Source organism: Diprion similis, chromosome 1, assembly GCF_021155765.1.
Source record: "Diprion similis isolate iyDipSimi1 chromosome 1, iyDipSimi1.1, whole genome shotgun sequence".
NCBI classification, from domain to species: Eukaryota; Metazoa; Arthropoda; class Insecta; order Hymenoptera; family Diprionidae; genus Diprion; species Diprion similis.
The window spans coordinates 8,949,708-8,970,396 of record NC_060105.1 but is presented as its reverse complement, the minus strand read 5'-3'; the positions used below and the strand labels follow the sequence as shown (position 1 = coordinate 8,970,396).

At 36.2% G+C, this 20,689-nt stretch overlaps 1 protein-coding gene across 1 annotated transcript in view; it reads left to right on the top strand.

Moving 5' to 3' along the window:
• LOC124407712 (collagen alpha chain CG42342) overlaps positions 1-20,689 on the top strand; it is a 157,936-nt gene that overhangs the window by 118,987 nt on the left and 18,260 nt on the right. The window contains exons 2-11 of the mRNA XM_046884136.1: positions 5,721-5,800; positions 6,263-6,298; positions 6,690-6,725; positions 9,462-9,497; positions 9,584-9,655; positions 12,043-12,117; positions 13,775-13,828; positions 15,172-15,351; positions 16,932-17,037; positions 19,466-19,554. Coding sequence (XP_046740092.1) covers positions 5,721-5,800; positions 6,263-6,298; positions 6,690-6,725; positions 9,462-9,497; positions 9,584-9,655; positions 12,043-12,117; positions 13,775-13,828; positions 15,172-15,351; positions 16,932-17,037; positions 19,466-19,554 — 764 coding nt within the window. The remainder of the gene's footprint in view (positions 1-5,720; positions 5,801-6,262; positions 6,299-6,689; positions 6,726-9,461; positions 9,498-9,583; positions 9,656-12,042; positions 12,118-13,774; positions 13,829-15,171; positions 15,352-16,931; positions 17,038-19,465; positions 19,555-20,689) is intronic.

The window sequence follows — 20,689 nt, the reverse complement described above, 5'->3', positions numbered from 1 at the left end:
GTGCTTGAGCTTGTTTTCGACGGCAATTATTTTCATAACTTCATCCGGGCTATATGAGTATTCCATTATATCAGACATTAGCATCATCATTTGCATTTGCATCAGCGTCAAAATTCTCCTTTTCAACTTCAGTAATAAATGCGAAAGAACAAGTGTAGGGGAAAATTAATAAGTAGTCACAATTTGGCTCGACAGCAGCCAGAGTTCCTTTTTAACGAACCGTGCATAATGCGTGCTTGAAATACACACGCAACACACACACACACACACACACACGCCACTCGTCGAGAAGGCGGAGCTACTAAAGTCCTTCTCTTCGCCCTTCTGCAAAGCGCTGGAGTTACTCTGAAACCCTCTTTGACACTCCGCGGGTGTCTGATGCAGCGGTCCAGACGGAGAGTAAATACATACCACTAGAGATAACCAATTCTCACGATCAGTAGGTGTTATTCAACGATTTATACCATTTTCAATCCTCCTTCGCTTCCCTTCGACCCGATTACGTTTTTAGAAAAAATCGTTATTTTACCTCATTTCAGCATTCATTCATTCATTTTAAAAGTAGAGTACAGTATACAAATTAAAAAAAAATTTATCATATAAGATACTATCTTATCATACATTTCAACCAGACAGTATATCTCTGAGATCAAAGTATCAACACAAAAAACTGTCGAATTTACTTGAAAAATAAAAACGAAAAATTGTCAATAATTATTATTTTCAATTATAATATAAAATTTTTATATACCAGATCTGGATACCTAATATAAATCATTTCAAAGCACGCAAAGGCGTCGAACGACTTTGACGGTTGACATAGCTTGCGTCTGGCTTGAGTAAACAGCATAGGAATTGGATGTGCAGCATGAGCTACAAACGGGGTATTATGCTCGTCTGCTATCGGGCAAAACAGCCTCTTAACGACTCAGCCAGCCTGAAACGAGACTGAAGGTTGAAGTTAAGCCCCAGCAGGCCACGTGCCTTCCTTAAACGCGTCCCGAATCAAGGCAATTAAGTCTCGGTGGACATCAAAGAGATCTTACATGTATATCCTCGACTGAAGCGGTATGCCGAGCTCAAATTTCAACTTGAGTGTAGCGCTCCAGGCACTCGGTTAACAGTTTAATCTCAATCCTCAACATCGCTCAACCTGTACAAAGCTCGCGTATAGATCTTCACCGAGAAAATTCTCGCAGGTATATGCATCGACACCCTTTTCTTATTCGCTCGCCTTGACTTTACCTCGAGCTTGACACTTGTTGCGCCCATATTTCCACCAGAAGGATGTTATTTCACAAGGGCTATAGATGATGTGAGGAAATATGTAGAGTACCTATTCGGTTTGATGTTTAAAAAAATTTTCGCCCATTTTTCACGTCCGAATAAATTGCACTGAGAATTTCCCGGTAAAAATGAACTTATTTTCCATCAATATCTGGGAAAGGTATAAGTATTTCTTATTTTATTAAACTACGTCGATCAATACGTACGTTTTTAAAAATTCTGTACAATTCAAACCGATACGAAAAATTTTCCAAAAAAAAAACAGCGAGGTCCCTAGAGAGTTAAAACAATCATGTAAAAAATTGCCAGCCAAATTAGAGAGGTCATGGGTCAGGCCCAGGTTCAGTTGGCATGGAATGCCCTATATACATACACGCAGCGCTTCATAGAAGGAGGACACGCCGTCCTCCAGCCGTGCTTCCATGACCTCGAAATATGACCATTCATTGCTCCTCATTTATTACACCTGGAAATCTTTCGCCGTTTCTTATCCTTCCCATTGTATCTTTCCATTCTTCTCGGACGAGAGACGGGCGGCTGCTGCTTTTCGGTCCAGACAGACAAACGAGTCTCCGTTGTCGACAAATGGCAGGCGTACGGAATACCATTTCAATCCGTATATAACACGTCGAGAGGGTCGTCGAGTTCTGCTACATCGGAAATGGAGGTTCGATATTGTCTCTTGTGCTCTCGAATTCACCGAGAATCGACCACTAGAGAGGCTCTATTGCAACGTCGCCTTTTTATCGTTTCACATTTTCACGCGTTTTTCATTCTTCGACGAAAATTCCATGGGATGTACTGAAAAACTATTATATTGGATAACTGAGAATCCACATCCGGGTCACGTGACAAGTCGTATTCAAACTTGAAGAGATCGTGTGTAATCAGATAAGAGAACTTATGAAATAATAACAGTTGTTAGTATAATAGAGCTTGCGAAGGTGAAGTTTCTCGTCCAAAATGAGAAGCGATACGAATCTCGTTCCATTTGCATTGAAGATTGTGAGTTGATTTGATAACGAGGCGTTGACAGCTTGATTGTAGGAAGAAATTCTTTCAAAGCTTCCCGAACACATTTTCACTGTCAATCGTTCGATCATCTCTTGATAATCAATCACCTTTTCAATGAAAAGCTCTTCGATGAATAAGAGAGAAATCGAACTTTCAATGACAAAAGTACATGAATAAGTGAACGTGAAAAATACGCCGAGTGTCGATTATCGAGAAAATCTTAGATCTATATCGATGGTTCGTTTCAAATCCCTTCAGAATTGTGTGTTCTTTTTTTTTAAGTTTTATTTTCATATTTATTTTTTCAATCAATTTGTTTCTAACAATAATAATGTAATCGCTATTATTGAAAACTTATTAATATACTTTCGGAAATAGCAAAAACCGTAAAGAAATATGTTGAAAAGTTGATTGAATATACAAAAAAAAATTAAATAGGTGATAAGAATATTTATCGCTGTAATTCGAAGGTTTGAAAAGATCTTCGTAGACGTCTTTATTATTGTCAATGATAATTTTGGACAAAACAGAATTGTCCGCTAAAATAATCTGTACAATGCATAAAACATAAGATAAAAAAAATTAGAGAGAAATGAAAACCATCAAGATTAATGAAAATAATAACAAAAAAAAAAAAAACAATAAATCATAAATAAAATGAAATGAATTGAAAATGCAGAGTAGCAAGTAAAAACATAGACAAGCGTGTCAAATTACGTGAAATAAAATAAAATAAAATTGAAAATAAGTAGAAAACTAAAATGTACAATTAAATAAAAAAAAAAAAAAAAAAACTCAATGACACACGCGGTTGTAAAAATTATCGATTTCGAAGAAGCGAATCTCCTCAACGTGAATGATTTTCATTCTCTCGGTGGTTTTTCAAATCATGAATTTGAGCCTATTTTGTGTATACGCATGCGAAACGAAACTCTGTACGTATCCACGGACTAACGAAGTCACGAAGTGAATCAGTGAGGCGAGAAGGTGCAGGGTAACAGGTAAATGTGCCGTGGCGCGGTGAAAACGAGGGAAAATTTAATTTATTCAGGGGTGTGTGGGAGCCGAGAGTGCAGCCGAATGGGTGGCCACGTTTCGCCGTTTCATCCCTCTCGGAGAACTCACGCCACGATCTCTCTCTTTCTCTCTCCCTTTCTCTCTATTCTGCGTTACTTTTGCTCTCCTGCCGTTAATCGATTTCGACACCAATTCGATTCCGCAGTTTGAAAAACGATTGAATTACATCTATCCGATTTAAGGCTCGAACGCAATGCACTTTTTTTTGCCCCCTCCACCCCCACCGCCGGTATGGTATAAAACTCAATTAAACGCAGCTACGCGAGAACTCAATCGTACGGACTGAATGAATCAGTTTTGCCTGTTGATTTGCCGACGCGACGCGACGCTCGAATTCTCTATTCATGAATATCTCTACAAGTTCTCGCCAATCGACGCCACCACCACCGCTGCTACATCCTTGCGGTCTAAATTAAATCAGAATTTCAAATTACGGGAAATTTGCGGAAATCAGACACTATAAACACACTTGAGAGAAATTTTTCGTGAGAAATCGTCAGAAATTGTCAAAAATGGATATTTTTTTTTTCTTTTTAATTTTTTTTTTTTTCTTGTTACGGTATAATTTTATAGACAAAAAAAATAAGTTTCCGAAAGTTTCAGTTCAAAATTTGAATTTTGAAAGGTCGTCCATAATTTTTTTTCAATTTTTTGGTGCATTTTTTTAGATCTTTTCAAGCGACTTTTTAATATTCATATTAAAATTTCATAAATTTTTTTTCTTCAATTTAGTAAGAAAGAATCGATAACAATACACCACGACATGAATTAAAAATCAAACAAAATACTGAAAATATAATTTTTCAATTTAATTTCTTGACGATTTTTGACATTTTTTTAAATTTGGAGCGACCTCTTAAATTTTTTTTTTTTTTCGAACTGTCCTTTGAAGTGGGCTCTTAAAACATCAAAAACTAACATTTTGTCACACGAGACTAAAAAAAAAAAAAAAATAGTCGGTTTTTTCACCACCCTAGTATACATCGTATACATACATTAATTCGTTTCCGAGTAAACCGAAAATTGTAGAACCACAGCGTTATAAAAAAAAAGGTAATAAATTTTTTCTCACGAAGTAAATATTATCCCTATATACGTATGAAAGTTTTAGCTCGACAAATATGGGCGCGGTATAATATTCTTCTTTCGTATCGTTTTCTTTAGAGCGATAAATTACAAAAGCTATTACATTTTGGGGGAGGATTCTTCCATGCTGGCTTTTCAACCTAAGTGGTATTAACAGGGATGCCAGACGGGGTCATGGGGGAAAAAAAAAAGTCACGGATGAAAAGGCGTGCATAACTCTTACGGGGTTCGTTTTATCCCAGGAAACTTATCAAACTCTCGTAAAATTGTAAAAAACGTTAATACGCGAATGAACGTATGAAGTATATATCGGCTCGTGGAAAAGAAACGGAGCTTCCGGTTCGACGGGGCGAAACCGGAAGCCAGCTGCCACCGGCGAGCTGCTCCCACAGCGATAAATCCTGCCTGTCTTTTTCACTTCTTCTTCACCCAAAGGACAAATTTCCTTTTTTCTGTCTTTTTTTTTTTTTTTTTGTTTGGTGATTAACGGACTCCGTTTAAGCCCGGAAAACTGGGTCGCGCAATTCGAGGACTGCAATTTTCGCCAGTCGGATGCATTTTTTGTAATACCTTTGTCACTTCCGGTGATAACCTCGAACTCAGGACTCGACCGTTGTTTGTCGGCTTGTTAAAATCGTGAGTCTTTCGGCTCGTGCACCTTGCAAATTGCAACGGCTGCGAAAGGATCAGAAGGACGAGTCTGCAGTGAAACGTTGATTGCGAGGCCGCTGATTAGAGGAATTACGAGTAACTTCCACGTTAGCTATATATATATTCACGCTCTCGGAAATAATTTTCTCCCTACTTTCGTAGTCTCTCTTCACGCGACAAGGACTCATCAAGGATAATCTTATCTCCTTGGACGAAATTTTACCCCCCACCACCACCACCACCCACCCCTAATTAACGCCAATGAGAATCAACCCCGTTTGCAAATATGTACTGCAGAACGTACGCGTCAAGTGCAATTTGGAAATTCAGGAAATTAGGATTTGGTAGATCATTGAGCTAAAAACCTTGAACTTTGAATTTGTATGGTTAAATTAATTATGATTTTCGGATTGAAATTTTTTTTCATTATTGAGAAAACGTTGAAATATCGTTTCGCTAAGTGTATTATAATTTCTCTGTTTGTTTGTTTGTTTATTTATTCTTGTCTTTCAAACAACGACCATTTTTACAAAGATATTAGCGATTTCAGACGCGATTCCTGCAGCCCACAAAAATGATTGCATCATTTCATTTTATCATTCCAGGTCCACCGGGTCCTCCGGGACCCCCGGGAAAGCGAGGGAAAAAGGGAAAGAAAGGTGACTCAGGGGATGCAGGTGCGCCGGTAAGTCATTTGCTTCTCAATTCACTTTAGATTCAGAATAGAATATACGGCCATAGTCGTAGAATCTAACAGTTTAATAATTAGTTTTCAACTGCTAGAAGATACTTTTCACCTTCGCTTTAATTATAAATATTCTTATGTTATTCAAAACAATGAATAAACAAAAAATAAGTCAATATTTGATTTCCCGAATTTCACAAAGTCACAATAAAATTATATAAATATTAGAGAACAGACGTTTCAAAATAATGAATTTATTTCACTCAAGAGTTACTAAGGTTTCTTTATTTACAAGTAATTTTTATACAACTAAAGCCTTTTATCCATACATTTTATTGTTTCTTTGTTGAATTTCTTTTTCTGATTTTTTTTTCCCTCGCATTTCGTTAGTAATGTAAATTTAATTAAATTTTAAGCCCCATGTAAAGATGACTGTTTTTAATTGATCCCCCATTCTTACAGGGAGTGACCGGACCGCCGGGCAAGAATGGTTTTCCGGTATATTATTTTTCTTTAATTTTCATTCATTTTTATCATTGATTTCCAGTCATTCACTTTTCGTATGCAATTTCTTTTATATTGTTTTTTTTTTTTTCTTAATTTCTCTCATTTACTCTATTTTCTTATCCGCAATCTCACGCATGAAACACTACAATTTTAATCACGCAATATATATCACTTTTGTTCAATTACACAAACCAAATCTGAGACATGGGATATTAAGAAGAGAATTAAAATTGCAAAAAAACAAACAACCACAAAAATTTGCTTCCAAATATAGAAGTACGGTTTGATAATCGAAATTGGCAGTGCAAGGGCACGGATATAATCGAGGCGAATCTTTACGATCTAATTCGACCCTGTGATATTAATAATGGTGGAATTTCAGGGGAGCAAAGGCGACAAAGGAAACCATGGCGATATGGTAAGAAACTATACACGAATAGTCGTTTAACATTTAACGGGTAAATTACTCCCGACAGTTTGAAAGCAAGTCCGACTAATCAGTTTTAGTGTCAGCTACAATAATAATTACACGAGTTTTATAGTGTGCAGCTATCACATTATTGCCTACATTATTATTATTATTATTATTATACATGTAGCGTAATAATCTATATTTAATCGTATTGCAATTGCATGGAATTCTAATATGTCTGGTGGAGGGCAGATCTTCTCGTTTTTATAGAAAATATCATTATAGAAGAAAAAAAAGGTTCCCGATTTTTTCAAATAATAAAAAATTGCAATATCTTTCCTCCGAAAAAACAATCCTCTGCCTTTTCCTATAAGTTGACCAAAAGGTAAGTTGGCATAAGTTGATGAGATGAAAAAGCTTTCTTTAATTCTCGGTTCCTTGCCTTGGTTTGTTCCAGGGTCTGAGCGGGCGCGCCGGTTATCCCGGTTTTCCGGTTTGTTTATTGGATAATTCCTTTATGTATTTATCCTTCACGTTCGTTTCGTCATCACCGTATTTTGTTCTTTTTTTTTTTTTTTTTTTTTTTTTTTTTATCCCTCCTCGTTCCACTTCTCTTCCTTCCTATTTGTGAAGCGTAGTTCCTACTATCGTTTCCGGTCTTTGTCATGATAAGGCCGCTGAATCTTTGGGTTAATCTACTGATAATAATGATATAAGATCTTACTTGTTACTAATGTTGGTATCGTTTATGGGAATCAGCATCGGTTTTTTTTTTTTTTTTTTTTTTTTTTTGGATTATAGAGATTAAAACACATGTCCAGTCACGTTGCAATTAGTTTGAATGTAATTTTTCTCAGACTAAATGTGGTGAAAACAAATTTTAAACCATGATACAAAAACAGGTTCAGAGATCATTTCTGGATCTCTTTTTCCTTCTCTGATTATCGGAATTTCACGATATTTACACACAAAAATAAAAACAAATAATCAAAACTGTCTTAACTAGACTTTCAAACATCTCACTAAGTTGAGAAAATTCGTTCATTTTTCACAAAGCTTGATCGCTTTTTTCAAATCCGAAATTTTTCGACTAAAATTGACAAATTCTCTCGTTCAAAAAATAATTCCAACGTGACGGAGTTGTTGAGTTTGTCTCGATATTTCATATCAACTCAGACAATATTATTATAATCCTTAAGCGCATTTAATCTTGAAACTTTCGTCGACGTTCAGAAGTTATGTACATAATACTCGTAATACGTTGTCTGAAATCTGTACAGTCTGAACTTTACCGAAAGCTTTATCTGCCAGATTGATATAATGTGAACATTTTCGATGGAAATGCAATAACTTTGGTCATAAAATATTTAAAAGCTTTATTTTTCTTTTCAATATTTTCAAACATTCTCAACATTTTCCTTCGCCCAGCAAAAAACACTTATTGTTAGAAGTAGAAGAAAGATTCGAAATTGATTGCCTGGAAGTAAAGTTTCGATTTGAGTTTACAGGAATTATGGATATGAGTAATCTGGGTCTGGATGCTGCTAGAAGATCTTGACGAAGCTACTCTTTCTTCGGTGGAAGTGTCTTGCATTGCCAAAACTAACAGCGAACGATTTGTTTTCCGTATATTGTTTGTTTGAGACATTAACCCTAAACAATAGAATATTATACAAAAAATCGATATTTTTTTTCTTTTTTTATCACTCTCCGCTCAAAATATCACAGAATATGGAGCCCATAATTTTAATTTTTAGAGAGATTCTCCATCGAACCTAAAATTTTCATATGACATAGGATTTTTCAACATTATTTTCTCCTGTAAGCCATGAAGAAATTTTTTCTCATAAAATCAATAAACGGACCGTATCGAGCATTAAATTTCGGACAAAAAATATTATTGAACCGAATTTTTATAATCAAAAATGCGCTTTAAAATTTTTATTTCTGAAAATTTTGGGTTTTTGGTATTTTTCAACTAAACTATTGAAGATAAAACAAAAAGCTAAATGGCAATTTTGTATTCCATCTGACGCTTTACAAAAAAATCTTGTACAAATTCTTCATATTATCAATATTTACAAAATTACAAATCCTCAAATTTTTAATTTATTTTTTTTTTTTTATTATTTAATTATAATTATTTGATCATCTTCTATGATATTTTGAGCGAAGAATGATAAAAAAATATCGATATTTTTTGGCTCAGCCTAAATGTACGCACTGAAATTTTTACAGCTGCGTATAATTAATTAACATGTGAACGTGCAAGTTCGTGCGAATATATGAAACTGTAATTGTGGTGTCTCGTGACTTACAAATTTTCGTAGAATTTTAACACGATTTTTGAAATGTATTTGGAAGCATCTTGATCTTTTTTCGGGAGGAATCATCTTACTACACTTTTTTCTACCTACAATTTCTCTTTATCTTCAGTTGTTGTTACCATTTCTTTTCGTATTTTAGTTATTCTACTTCTATACGCATTTAGGGTAAGAAAAAAAGGAAATCATTGATCAAACCGTGTGGCAAAGTGATGGTTTTTATTCGCAAGAAAAACTTGAAATATTCCTAAATTGGCTTCTTTCTGTGCCGCACGATTTGACCCAAATTTCCGGGAAAGTAATCATTGATCTTATAACTCACTCAATTTTCACCTTTTCTAAATCGCTTACTTAAACTTTACCATGTTCTTCCAGTACCCTGCGGCCAATTTTGACTAACCGGATGTCGTTCTTACAGGGTCCCATCGGACTGGACGGGCCGAAAGGAGATCCGGTAAGACAGTCGTGGATTTAAATAGACAACGCATTTCTCCTTGTTTGCGAATAAATTTCATTAGAGACGTTGCGATCTGGTTTCAGGGCAGACCTGGTGACAAGGGGCAGAAAGGAGACCTGGGCAATCCTGGTTTCGACGTCTTCTCGGCTGTAAAGGTATCTATCAACCCCGAGGCAGCCCCTCCTTATTCTCTCCGGGGTGACACAAATTTCTTTCCCTTCCATTTCCTTGCTTCAGTACTCTGATGGCATTCTATTACCACAGTAAGAAAAATAAATGTTGCCAAGGAACAACAACAAACAATTTAAATTCGTTTGCTTTTTTCATTTCGAGAATCTTTGTCACGAAAAAACGTCGAGAGAAATTCAAAAGTTATCTCATCGACCAGCTTGATTCAAGTGGTAATGCTTTGCGATCCGGTGTCGAGTAAGAGTCCTATATTATCCTAAAACATTGATTGTCACTCCAGATGAAAAGTCGAAAACGTGATTCCAGCCAGACGAATAATAACGAGGGAAACGAAATTGTCCCTATTTCTCGGAGGGCGTTGTGATATCTTTATACGAATGTATCCTCGCGTATTTCGCTTTCGCGTATCGCAGTTTGCTACGCGATATTACCACTTAAGGATGTATTGAGCGTACAGTCCGAGCAAAGTAGTGCCGAAACAAAGCGAGATGATAACAACGAGGGTTAGAAATATGGAAGTGAGCCGAATTCGAGGCGTGAAAGGATACCTTCTAAACGCAGGATAAATTGATCGGGAATCAATCATCAATTTCAATGAACAATTTTGGATTTTTCGAGGACCTTACAAGCTGTCACGTCATCCGATGAATTTTTTTTTTTATACCGAAAACGCATCTTTCGATCAGTTTCCATTTACTACAGCTAATTTCCTTAAATCTTGTTTTTTCTAAATCAATTCGCTTAATCGAGATGAATTTCTTCATCAATTCATCAATTAATCGTAAAAATATTACGAACAAATGGAAGAAATACATGAATATTCATCTCACTCTTCAATGCACAGAAAATCACGTGTAAAGTAATAAAAAATTCGTTATAATTAATTTCTGAAAAATATGTTCGCAAACCTAATACTTTTTAAATAAATAAAAAATGCTTTTCAATTTCTTTTCAATTCAATCTCGACATTAGTTTCACTTCTATCGTCACTTTTCTAATTCTACACATTTCTCACTGGACTGTACCCCGATACATCCTGAAACTCGAATAGAACGATACACTCGCGTGTATATATATATATATATAATATACACATGCAAAGGTAACAATATCGGATGTACGATCATATTCGCTGCGGCATTATACGTGTCCTCTTGTATATAGTTACGAGACTTTATACGCCGAGACACGCGACGTGAGTCAATATTCTACTTGTTATTCAAAGAGTATTGGATACGCATGTAACCAACTTCAGGCTTCGTGCGATAAACTCGGTTTTCATTCTTTTCGCAAAATATTCTTCCGCGCGATTTTCACACCCGATCCATCCGTAACACGTATGCCCAAAGACTTGTGTGATTCACTCCGAATACGAACGTCGCGTGAAAAAGGCGGTGTTATAACCACTTTTTTCGTTTTTTCATATTCTCCGCTGCTTTCTAGGCGAAATTTGTTTTTCACAAGACATTTTTCCACTCATATTTTCACATATTTGGATCGACCTTTTATCACTTCTTATCCAAATCTCCGTCGCTTCAATAAAATTGGTCTTTTTCTACGTCGGTGGTCGAAGGATACTTACACGTTTTTGCAAATATCTCTAATATCGTTCTGTGCGATTCTCGATGTTCAAATATATTGAACCTTTTTTACCGACACCCTCTGAGAATTTTTTTGTTCATATTCGTCTCATTTTTCTCTAAAAGAAATTTTTTTGTTTCTCGTCGTCAATTTTATAAAATTTTTGCCGATAATAATGGTGAAAAATTTACGCAGAATAATTTCACCCAGATTCTTGTATCCCGAAAATTTTTCGCTGCTCTAACGAGTTTTGATCAAAGCGTATCAGTGAACTGATAACAACCCGGTACGGAGATATTTTTATTTTTCATTTTGAAAGCGTATTTTCACACATCGTTAAAACAGTACCTGCAATACCTCCTCTTGGTGAAAATTTCTCTCTAAACCTTTAGGCAATCTCTGAAAAAAATTTATTGCAAAATTTCTCTAAAGTCTGCGGAAAATGTTGTGAAATGAAAATTTTATCAAAGTTAAAGTTATTCAAAGTTTTTCACAGATATTATAAAAAAGAAAAAGATGCGAAAAGAAATTTTTTTAATACAATACCTGATTTTTATTAATTATTTCAACCGCAGAAAATTGTATTACTTTACGAAAGTGTAAATTATGTGGCAATCAAGAGAGTTTCGCGAAATTAGAGCACCATCATTAGTAAAATTAGGTGAGAAAATAGGCCAGACTAAGTTGTAATTGAGGAAAATACCGACTGATGGATGACGTATGAGACAAATAAGAAAATAAATACTCTTCCTGCCTACGGGTGAATGCACAGGGATTGGGGTTAAAGAGATCGGTGACGACGCTGCGCGGAGGAACTCTTGGCTATGCAGAAATCGTCGCCCTGAAGGTAACCCCGGGCCATCAAACCCCTGCAACTAGAAAAACCTAAATTTTCATTCTAAAGTTGACATGCATTATAGACGTATCGATAGTGTATCTACATTTCGTTCTTTGTTCAAGCAGAAAAAAAAGGGAAGAAGGAAAATCTCTGTGCTTTACTTCTGAATATACTTCGTACTGTTTTCCTTTAGTCCAGTCAAAGTAGACCCGAATTAAAAGACCTCAGGACATGGTTACGTTTTTGTGTAAAGGGGTATTCGACCCTGGGGAACTCGAATCTAAAGTAATTTTCCAAATTACACGTTTTTGCATTTTTCTCAAAAACCGCTATCGATGGTTGAAAAATAACTTGAACATCGTGTAGAGGAAACGGAGACGGATTAACAAATTGAGAATAAAGAAATTATTTGACCAAAACTCCTGAGATGCCGTGGATAAGTAAAATTTCTGTTTTCTTAATTTATTCCCAACTCAGTTTTCGACATATAAGAACATAATTCGATGTAGAATTTTCCGCTCTACAGGGTGGCCAAGTCGTTTTTCATTATCGAAAGCAGTTTTTGAGAATTATTCGCGCTCGAATCTCGCGGATCCGTTGGTACCTTGTGCTCTTGAGGGCACCCAGCCGCATGGTGGCGCGCTGTGCGCAAACGGGGTCTAACGGGCGCACGCGCGCGCGCGATTCACTTAGAATCGAGCGCTCGAGTAGGTAGGACGTACTGCTAAATCTCCCTATTAGATTAATTTTTTTAATAAGGAACGCGCCAGTCAATTTATTACTTTGTGGCCTGCTGGATTTTATTTATTCACCCTCTCACTCACTCGTCCCCTACCGATTAGCTTTGGAAGCGAACTCTAGACAAATAACCAAGTAAGAATAATGCAAAAAACGTGAAATTTTGGAGCTAAAAAATGACTTTAGATTTGAGTTCCTAAAGGAGGAAAACCAATTCACACCAAAACTTAGCCGCGCCCCGAATATATTTAATTCAGACCTACTTTAACCGGACTTTTATTAATGTATAACAATAATAGAGATCGAGTTGCCCGCATTCTTCTTCTTCTTCTTCTTCTGGTTCTTGTATTAATGCATTTATTGACAAATTTTTTTCTCGGTAATACTCATCCATTATACGTGATTACGTTGCGTTGTTCGGTGCTTTCGGTGTAGTGCTCTGCCACCTTCGTGTAAATGTTCTCCTGTATCGTGTATTGAACATTTTATACCCTCTCTGTGTACATACAACGATCGCGAAAATGTCACGTTGCCATTTCTTTGCGGATCCGACGATTCGACTTGGCAAGAAAGACCGAAATACGAAAGCTAATATGACAATCGAGTCAAAGTTGAAATTCCAAGCGTGACATTTTCGCTCCCTTAATTCTTACAATTTATTTTATCTCGATTGCATTTCAGTTGGTAATGGTTTTTACTACGAGTTTTACAGTCTCTAGGTATACGTATATATATTATATTATATATATAATTCTGGGCATGCCGGAGTTGGATCTACCAATAATTTACTACACCCCTGTTATTTCCCCGTTGATTAATAAGCAATTCCTGCAAACAATTATCCCGTTATGCGTTATTGTACATTCTCGTTTAATCCCACATCCCGATTTGGTTATTTGGTTATTACTTGTAGTTCACCTACTTCTAGGGACTTCAAGATCGAGGGATTAATATCTCGGCGGAGACCGTCATTCACCTCAAAGTAAGTCACACTTACTTGCCTCTTCAGTCACGTCGTAATTATCAAGATTTTTCACTGCCGAATTTACAAACATCGAAGCAAAATCGTTGATGGAACCTAAAACTCAAAAATTCATACTCAACAAAAAAAAAAAAAAACAATAATTCAACTCCACATCTTCTTCAATCTTGTAATTATCGCGTCCATAGCTTGTACCTGCTTTGATAATAAACATTCAAAATTGCAGCCCGCAAATATTCCGAAGAATGTTCGTCTGTATTGCAAACAGGAAAATCGATGCTGACGGGCAAAGACCGCTAGATTCTTTTTTCTACCCCATTTTCTGTACATATCACGTGTATAATAACACTCTTCTATGTTTTGTTCCTCTTCTATTTTACGGCCACAATTCTTCCTCCCAATTCCATTCCCCGCATGATAAATGTCTGAATTTATCTGCGTACCTACCTCTTTTTGTATGATATGTGTACGCTTTAAAAAAAAATGACTGCGCATGAATATGTGGTAATATATGTTGCTCTGAAATTCTGAACTTAATTAATGGAACGGTAAAATATTTGAGCTTATATTTATTGTTCATTTTATTTGTCTTCCTTTCATTTTCATTTTCATTCCTAATTTACATGATTTTTCTTATTCTCTCTAGAAATGAAATGTAGCTAACATAAAATAACCAGTTTTATATCCGCATGCGGGAGTACAATAGAAAAATTCTCGGTTTCTGGTTACGATGATAAACAGGTGTGTTTTACGATCTTCTTTAATTTCCCTTCTCTCTGCTACGTTTACGTATACCAGCTTACGTTTATTCCATTCTATTCGAAACATCCTTTATTCTCACGAATGCTGTTCAAACTTTAACACATATTATTACTGAATACGTATGATACTTTCAAATAGAAGCTTTAACAAACGTACAAAAAACGTGTAACTTCTTTACGCCAAGATATTTTATTAACGCAGCTATCTCCTTTGGCATTCTACGTTCACTAATTCTCACAACGCTTCACAAAATAATTTATAAATACACGGTGAGCGATAAATTCGGTTCATCAAAATTGACCTTCGAATTTCGAAATGTTCTCAAATTCTATATATACCTAACAAATGTTCTCTCTCTCTCTCTCTCTCTCTCTCTCTCCCTTTAAAGGTCTGTGAATATCATTCTAACCAATAAAATGATAAAAAGGGGATCCATGATCTTGGCGCTGAAAATCCCGACGCGTAATTCATTTTAACTCGAAAATAACGGTTCATGATAATCCATTTTTCGAAAAATACAAGATCTTGAATCCCCGATTAACACTCGATGATAAAATACTGACAAATTAATAACGAAACAGGGTGAACCGGGAGAACCAGGACCACCAGGACCTCCGGGTCCTCCAGGATCCGAAGGAGTTCCGGGACACGATGGACGGCAAGGAATACCGGGCGAGGTTGGTCCTCCGGGTGAAAGGGGTGCGCCAGGACCCATAGGTCCCATCGGACCCACAGGACCACCAGGCCTTTCAGGACCAAAGGTGAGTTCGCGAAAACTGCACGATCTTATACCCTCAACGTAATTTCAATTATCGAAAGAAGCTTTCGTATCCCGTGAACAACAGAAATTTTTCAGTTTCAAACAGAAATCGTTAGAAACGATTTTTCTATTTAGATTAAGAAATTTCGATATATTGATAAAAAAAAAAATCCCATCTATTCAGAGTAAACATATTAAAGAAATGAATGAAAATATATTCCTTTGAGAAATTAACGAGATGAGACTTCTTTTCTGATGAATAAAAAGCTTCATTAATTGCAACCAAATCAAAAGACAGTCAAAAAATAAATCAAACGAGTTCGAGAATGCTTTAAAAGCTTTCGTTAATCTCACTGCCTCGTTTCTTTCTGCTAATTTGCAAAAAAAACTCCGTACTGCATAAAATAATTATAATTCAACAGAGAAATAATTTCTACTATATCCTTAAATTCAGTTCAGTTTAGACGCTGCAGATTAACGTTATTTCGATTAAAAGAAATCGTCCGCTATTTCGTGGGAAAGTTTTTTCCGGGATGCTCTGCCCCCCCCCCCCCCCCCCCTCCCCCCTAACCGACTAAGCAATTAGCGTAAGAAGATTGGTTTAAAAATTCTTTATTTAAAAAAGCACTCGTCTCTTCTTGAGAAGCCTGGGTAGAATTAACCAAGTGCTGGTCAGCTCAGCTGCCTCTTTTTTACTCCTCATTTGGCCTCATCCACTCCACTTTGTTCATCCTCTCGCTTTTTCTCTCTACTTATCCCCTTCTCTTTCTCTCTCTCTCGTTGTTGATGCAGTATATAGTATTATTATGCAGAACTGCGCCCGGGGATTCGCTGCTAATGGCCAAACACGCTCACTAATTCAAGGCTCATAAATTTTTACCGTTATTATATGTAAGAGCTGAAATAATCTCGCTCAAGTCCTACACTGGGAGAAATGTCTGATTGTGGTTACTCTAAGGTCCTTTATTATTTTCATTTTCTTACCGTAAGCAAAAAACATAGTTCTGGGTACCAAATAAAAATAATTCATTTTTTAACTGTAACGAGAAAATCTCGTATGCATTATTATTCTGTTTCATTATGCTTGAATCATAAGAATCATAAAATAGAAGGATTAGAATGAAGAATTTTTAAAGACAGAACCATCTATTTTATAGAATTTTTAAATGTGGATGGTCGAACTATAGAAAGGTCATAACGTAGAAATATCAAAGTATAGAAATCCAAAACGTACAATTGTCAGAAAAAATAAGATCACAACTATTAACGATTCTGTACTTCGTTTGTTCACACTTATCTCACCGTTTTGAATGAATTCAGATTTTTCCACATTTCTCCTTGCCGAATTTCGAAATTCTATAAAACAGATTTTCACCTCAGTCCAATCTCTCTGCATTTCTATTCCCCTGATTGTTCTTCATCGCAATACCGACAAAGAAGTAAACGATCAAATAAAAACAAATAAGAATATAAATCGAACCAGCAAGAGGAAAAACTAATTACGGTTCCAATTAAAATTCATTCTCACGGGCCTCTTGATACCCGCCTAACCTTTCATTACTTCCCAATTCTCGTTCGCAGGGTGACAGAGGCGACAAGGGCGATCGGGGATTAACGACGAAGCTAAACGGCGACGAGTTCCCAACGGGCATCATCGAGGGTCCACCTGGACCTCCTGGACCTCCCGGTGAGTAAATTTTCCGCCTTTTCATCACGCCGTAACGAAATTGAAGCGGTTGTTTTCGGTTTGAGGATAAAGACCGAGAAACAAGGAGGGTCGATTTTATCATTTTTTTTTTCTACTTCCTTGAAGAAACTTCCTTTTCGTCAAACATCTCCAAATTTCTTATCTAAAACTATTCAAAATTTGATAATTTACTTAGTTTCATTCGGATAAATGAGGTTTCATTAGACTCAATCAAGTGTTTTTCACTCGCTAACAAAGATTAGCAAAGATTTCAAAGTTGTTGAATTTTTTTCATTCTCGATATTACGTAAGACAATGAAGGGAAAAAAAATCAGTAGTAGAATGAAAACAAAAATCATCATTTTCATTAGAAAAATTTCAATTCAAAGACTTGTAATAAAAAAATTTTGCAACAATTTCACCCACGTCCAGAATTTTCTATTTGTTTGTTGGAATTTTGAATAAAAAAATTCCAAAGACTTGTCTATACTTATATTCGTGCACCTAGAAATATATATTCTCGATTTATCTAGGGTGGTTATATCCGTTGATGTTTGAGAGAAATTTCACTCTTGACATAGCTTGATAAATGCAGGAAGAAACAGAATACCTCAACTGATATACGTATATTGTATACCTCATACATACTGCAACACACGTGTATGTATGAATATAAGAGACGAAAACGTAGAGACAGATGATAGATTATAAGGCATAAATAACTTGGCCTTAAGTCAGTCCATACACAGAGGAAGCTTCACGGTTCGCGTATAAAAGATGATAAACAAAGGTAGACCTCAGCTTGGTAACCGTCGAGCTACTCGTAGATCCTCCAGTCCACAGGACTTGAGAGAAATCCGAGCATTTACGTGGTGTCCAGTGGTCCTGGAAATGTCCTTGAATTTTACTTGTCTTTCAAAAGTCCCGGAAACTATCCATAAATTTTCTTTGGGGTCCTGGAAGTATTCTATTTTTAAGCCAATTAGAACTTTGGCCAATTGTCTAAGTTCCAGATTGCATTTGTCTAAGTATAAGTAAGACTAGATCTAACTCTGTAGGTAATAACTATGATAGTAATACACGAAACGTGGTAAAGTCTATTAATACGATCTTTTTATGCCTCCTTTTTTTTTTATTCCCTCCTGATTTTTATTCAGTTAACGTTTTTATCAATTTTCTTTATCGACAAATTTCATCGAGAAATCACCAAATCGCGGTAAGATGAGAGAGATTGTTTATACGAGTGCAGTCGTTTCTCGTTATAAGATCGATTCCGTCGTGAAAAGTTTTCCGGATCAGTTGTGAAAACGTGTCGAAATCTCGCTCGGTAAGAGGGAATCGATTTCCCCTACAGCCCCGTAATCGCCTTATAACGAGGAACCACTTCACCTAGGAAATTTATCATAAGTCCGGGATTCTTGTTGCCGAAAAGGAAGCAATTGGCGTTTGGTAAACAGGTAACGTCGCAAAAATATGATCTATTATATGATATAGTGTAATTCTGTAGTGATATGTATTATTGTTAGCTTTGCTGTTGTTGTTATTCGTTCGTTGCTCGCTGTTAAATATTATTTAAACACAACTCACTGCAAAGCAATAAATTCCCGGTGGGAAAATAACGGGGATAAATTCTGGTGGAAGATAACCTAATAATAATAATAATAATAATCGTTTAATAATAAAAAAAAAACTACCTGCAGGGCAATATCTCGAAGATTTCCGATTAAGCTGATATCGATCGATGCGTACAGCAACGCGTGTGTCTAATATATCTTATATTCTATGAAAAATATTAAAAATCGTTCTACCGAACCGTGAAGAGAGAGAATAAACGCTCTTTTTTACGCCCACAATGATTGTACGTGTTTCGACTATCGCGTCAGACTCGTACCAATTTTCGTTGAAGAAAAACCCGTCGACTTTCTTTTGCAAGAAATTTTTCTTATTCCAGCTTAAAAAAGTTCTTTCAAATTGAAAATTCACAGAGAATAGATTGCATGAAAACTTTATAAATAAGTATACACTTGCAATCTCAAGAGTTTTAACGAGATAAATTTCCATACGTTTCATTGGATATGCATATTTATAATACACAATATATATTTGAAATTCAATATTGTATATATATATATATCAGTGAAATATTAATCACGATATTTTTTTTTTTTTTTTTTTCCACTTTTTTTCACTTTGAAGATCGATGGTATATAAGATAGGGTTGAGAAAATGAGGGAGAAAAATAACAAGCTCATGTTACGCGGGTAATAATATAGCCGTAACGAATAGCTGAGCGAACCTGACCGATGATAATGAATAATAGTAAAATTGTTGCACCCTTAGCTTAACGGTAGTTTGTGGTATGATTAATGGGAGGCGATGAACCGAGAGAGGATCAAATAGTGATGTTTTTGATGTCCGTGGTACGCAGGGGCCCAAGGCGAGAAGGGAGAATTGGGCCCGACCGGGCCCCCCGGTCTACCCGGCGAGAAAGGCCCCCGTGGGAAACGCGGCAAGCGGGTAAGCTCCTCCAGGTCCTCCTGAAGGTCCTCCACGCCCTCCTCGAAGAGTATCTCGCTTCTCCCCTTCCGTCTCCTTTTTACATCCCCGGTGCTTCGGGCACCCTTACACCATCATCCTCGAGCAGTTTTTATCACCTCCGAAACCCCGGCTGACTGAGAACATCCCTTCATCTCTCCATCCCTTTCTCTCCTTTCACCCCCTCCTTGCCACCGAGTAGTTTAAACCCTCTTGGTAAATACCACTCGAGAAAAATGCTGCATGGAAATAAAAACTGGAGCATGAAACGCACGTGGATTTATTATGCCTGTTCTGGATGAATTTTATCCATATAGATCCTAATGCTGCATGACACTTTGAGCAGGTTGGTTCGAAGGAAATTTTTGATTTTGTTACGAGAAAGTCGAGCGTTGAGTTGATTTCGTGAAGTTATTTTATTTTTTAGATACTGAGATCTCTTCAGAAAATACTGGAAATATTATAAATACTAAAAGATAAATAGCTTGAAAGTTGGTAAAAATCTGATAGGTTCGTTCGATTTCAAGATTCTACGATTGATTATTTTATTCGGAAGTATATTTTTAATGCTAATTTTGTAACTGAAAGACTTTTTTCCCATTTGGGCGTTGTTGAATATTTAAATTTTCATTTTGATCATGATCTACAAATTGCGATATCAAATTGAATGCTCAGAAAAAAGTAAATCTGTTTCAGTTATAACTTTGTAGAAAATCTAGTTTCCTGAATTAAGTGAATCATATTTTAGAGTGAAATCGGAGGAATGCTACTAGATTATCGACCGTTTTTAAGCGGCTTGAAATTAAGCATCGATAACTAAAGTTTTGTTTATAATCCTAGTATTTTCCAGGCTGGTATTTGCAACGAGATGTTCACGGCTTCCGAATATAATAATTTCAAAAATACTCAATGTTCGACTGTCTCATGCTGACTCTGACAAAAAGAATTGATTTTAGGCGAACCAAACTCTTTAATAAGCTGTAATTGAACGATCGGAGCACGGATTTCGAGAATTTTCTAATTCGAGGGAAAATTTCCGTGTTTGAGATTTTTTAATTTGTTTATACCAACCAATGTCTTTTCACTTGTGAATCGTTCCACTCGTGGTCTTCCACTT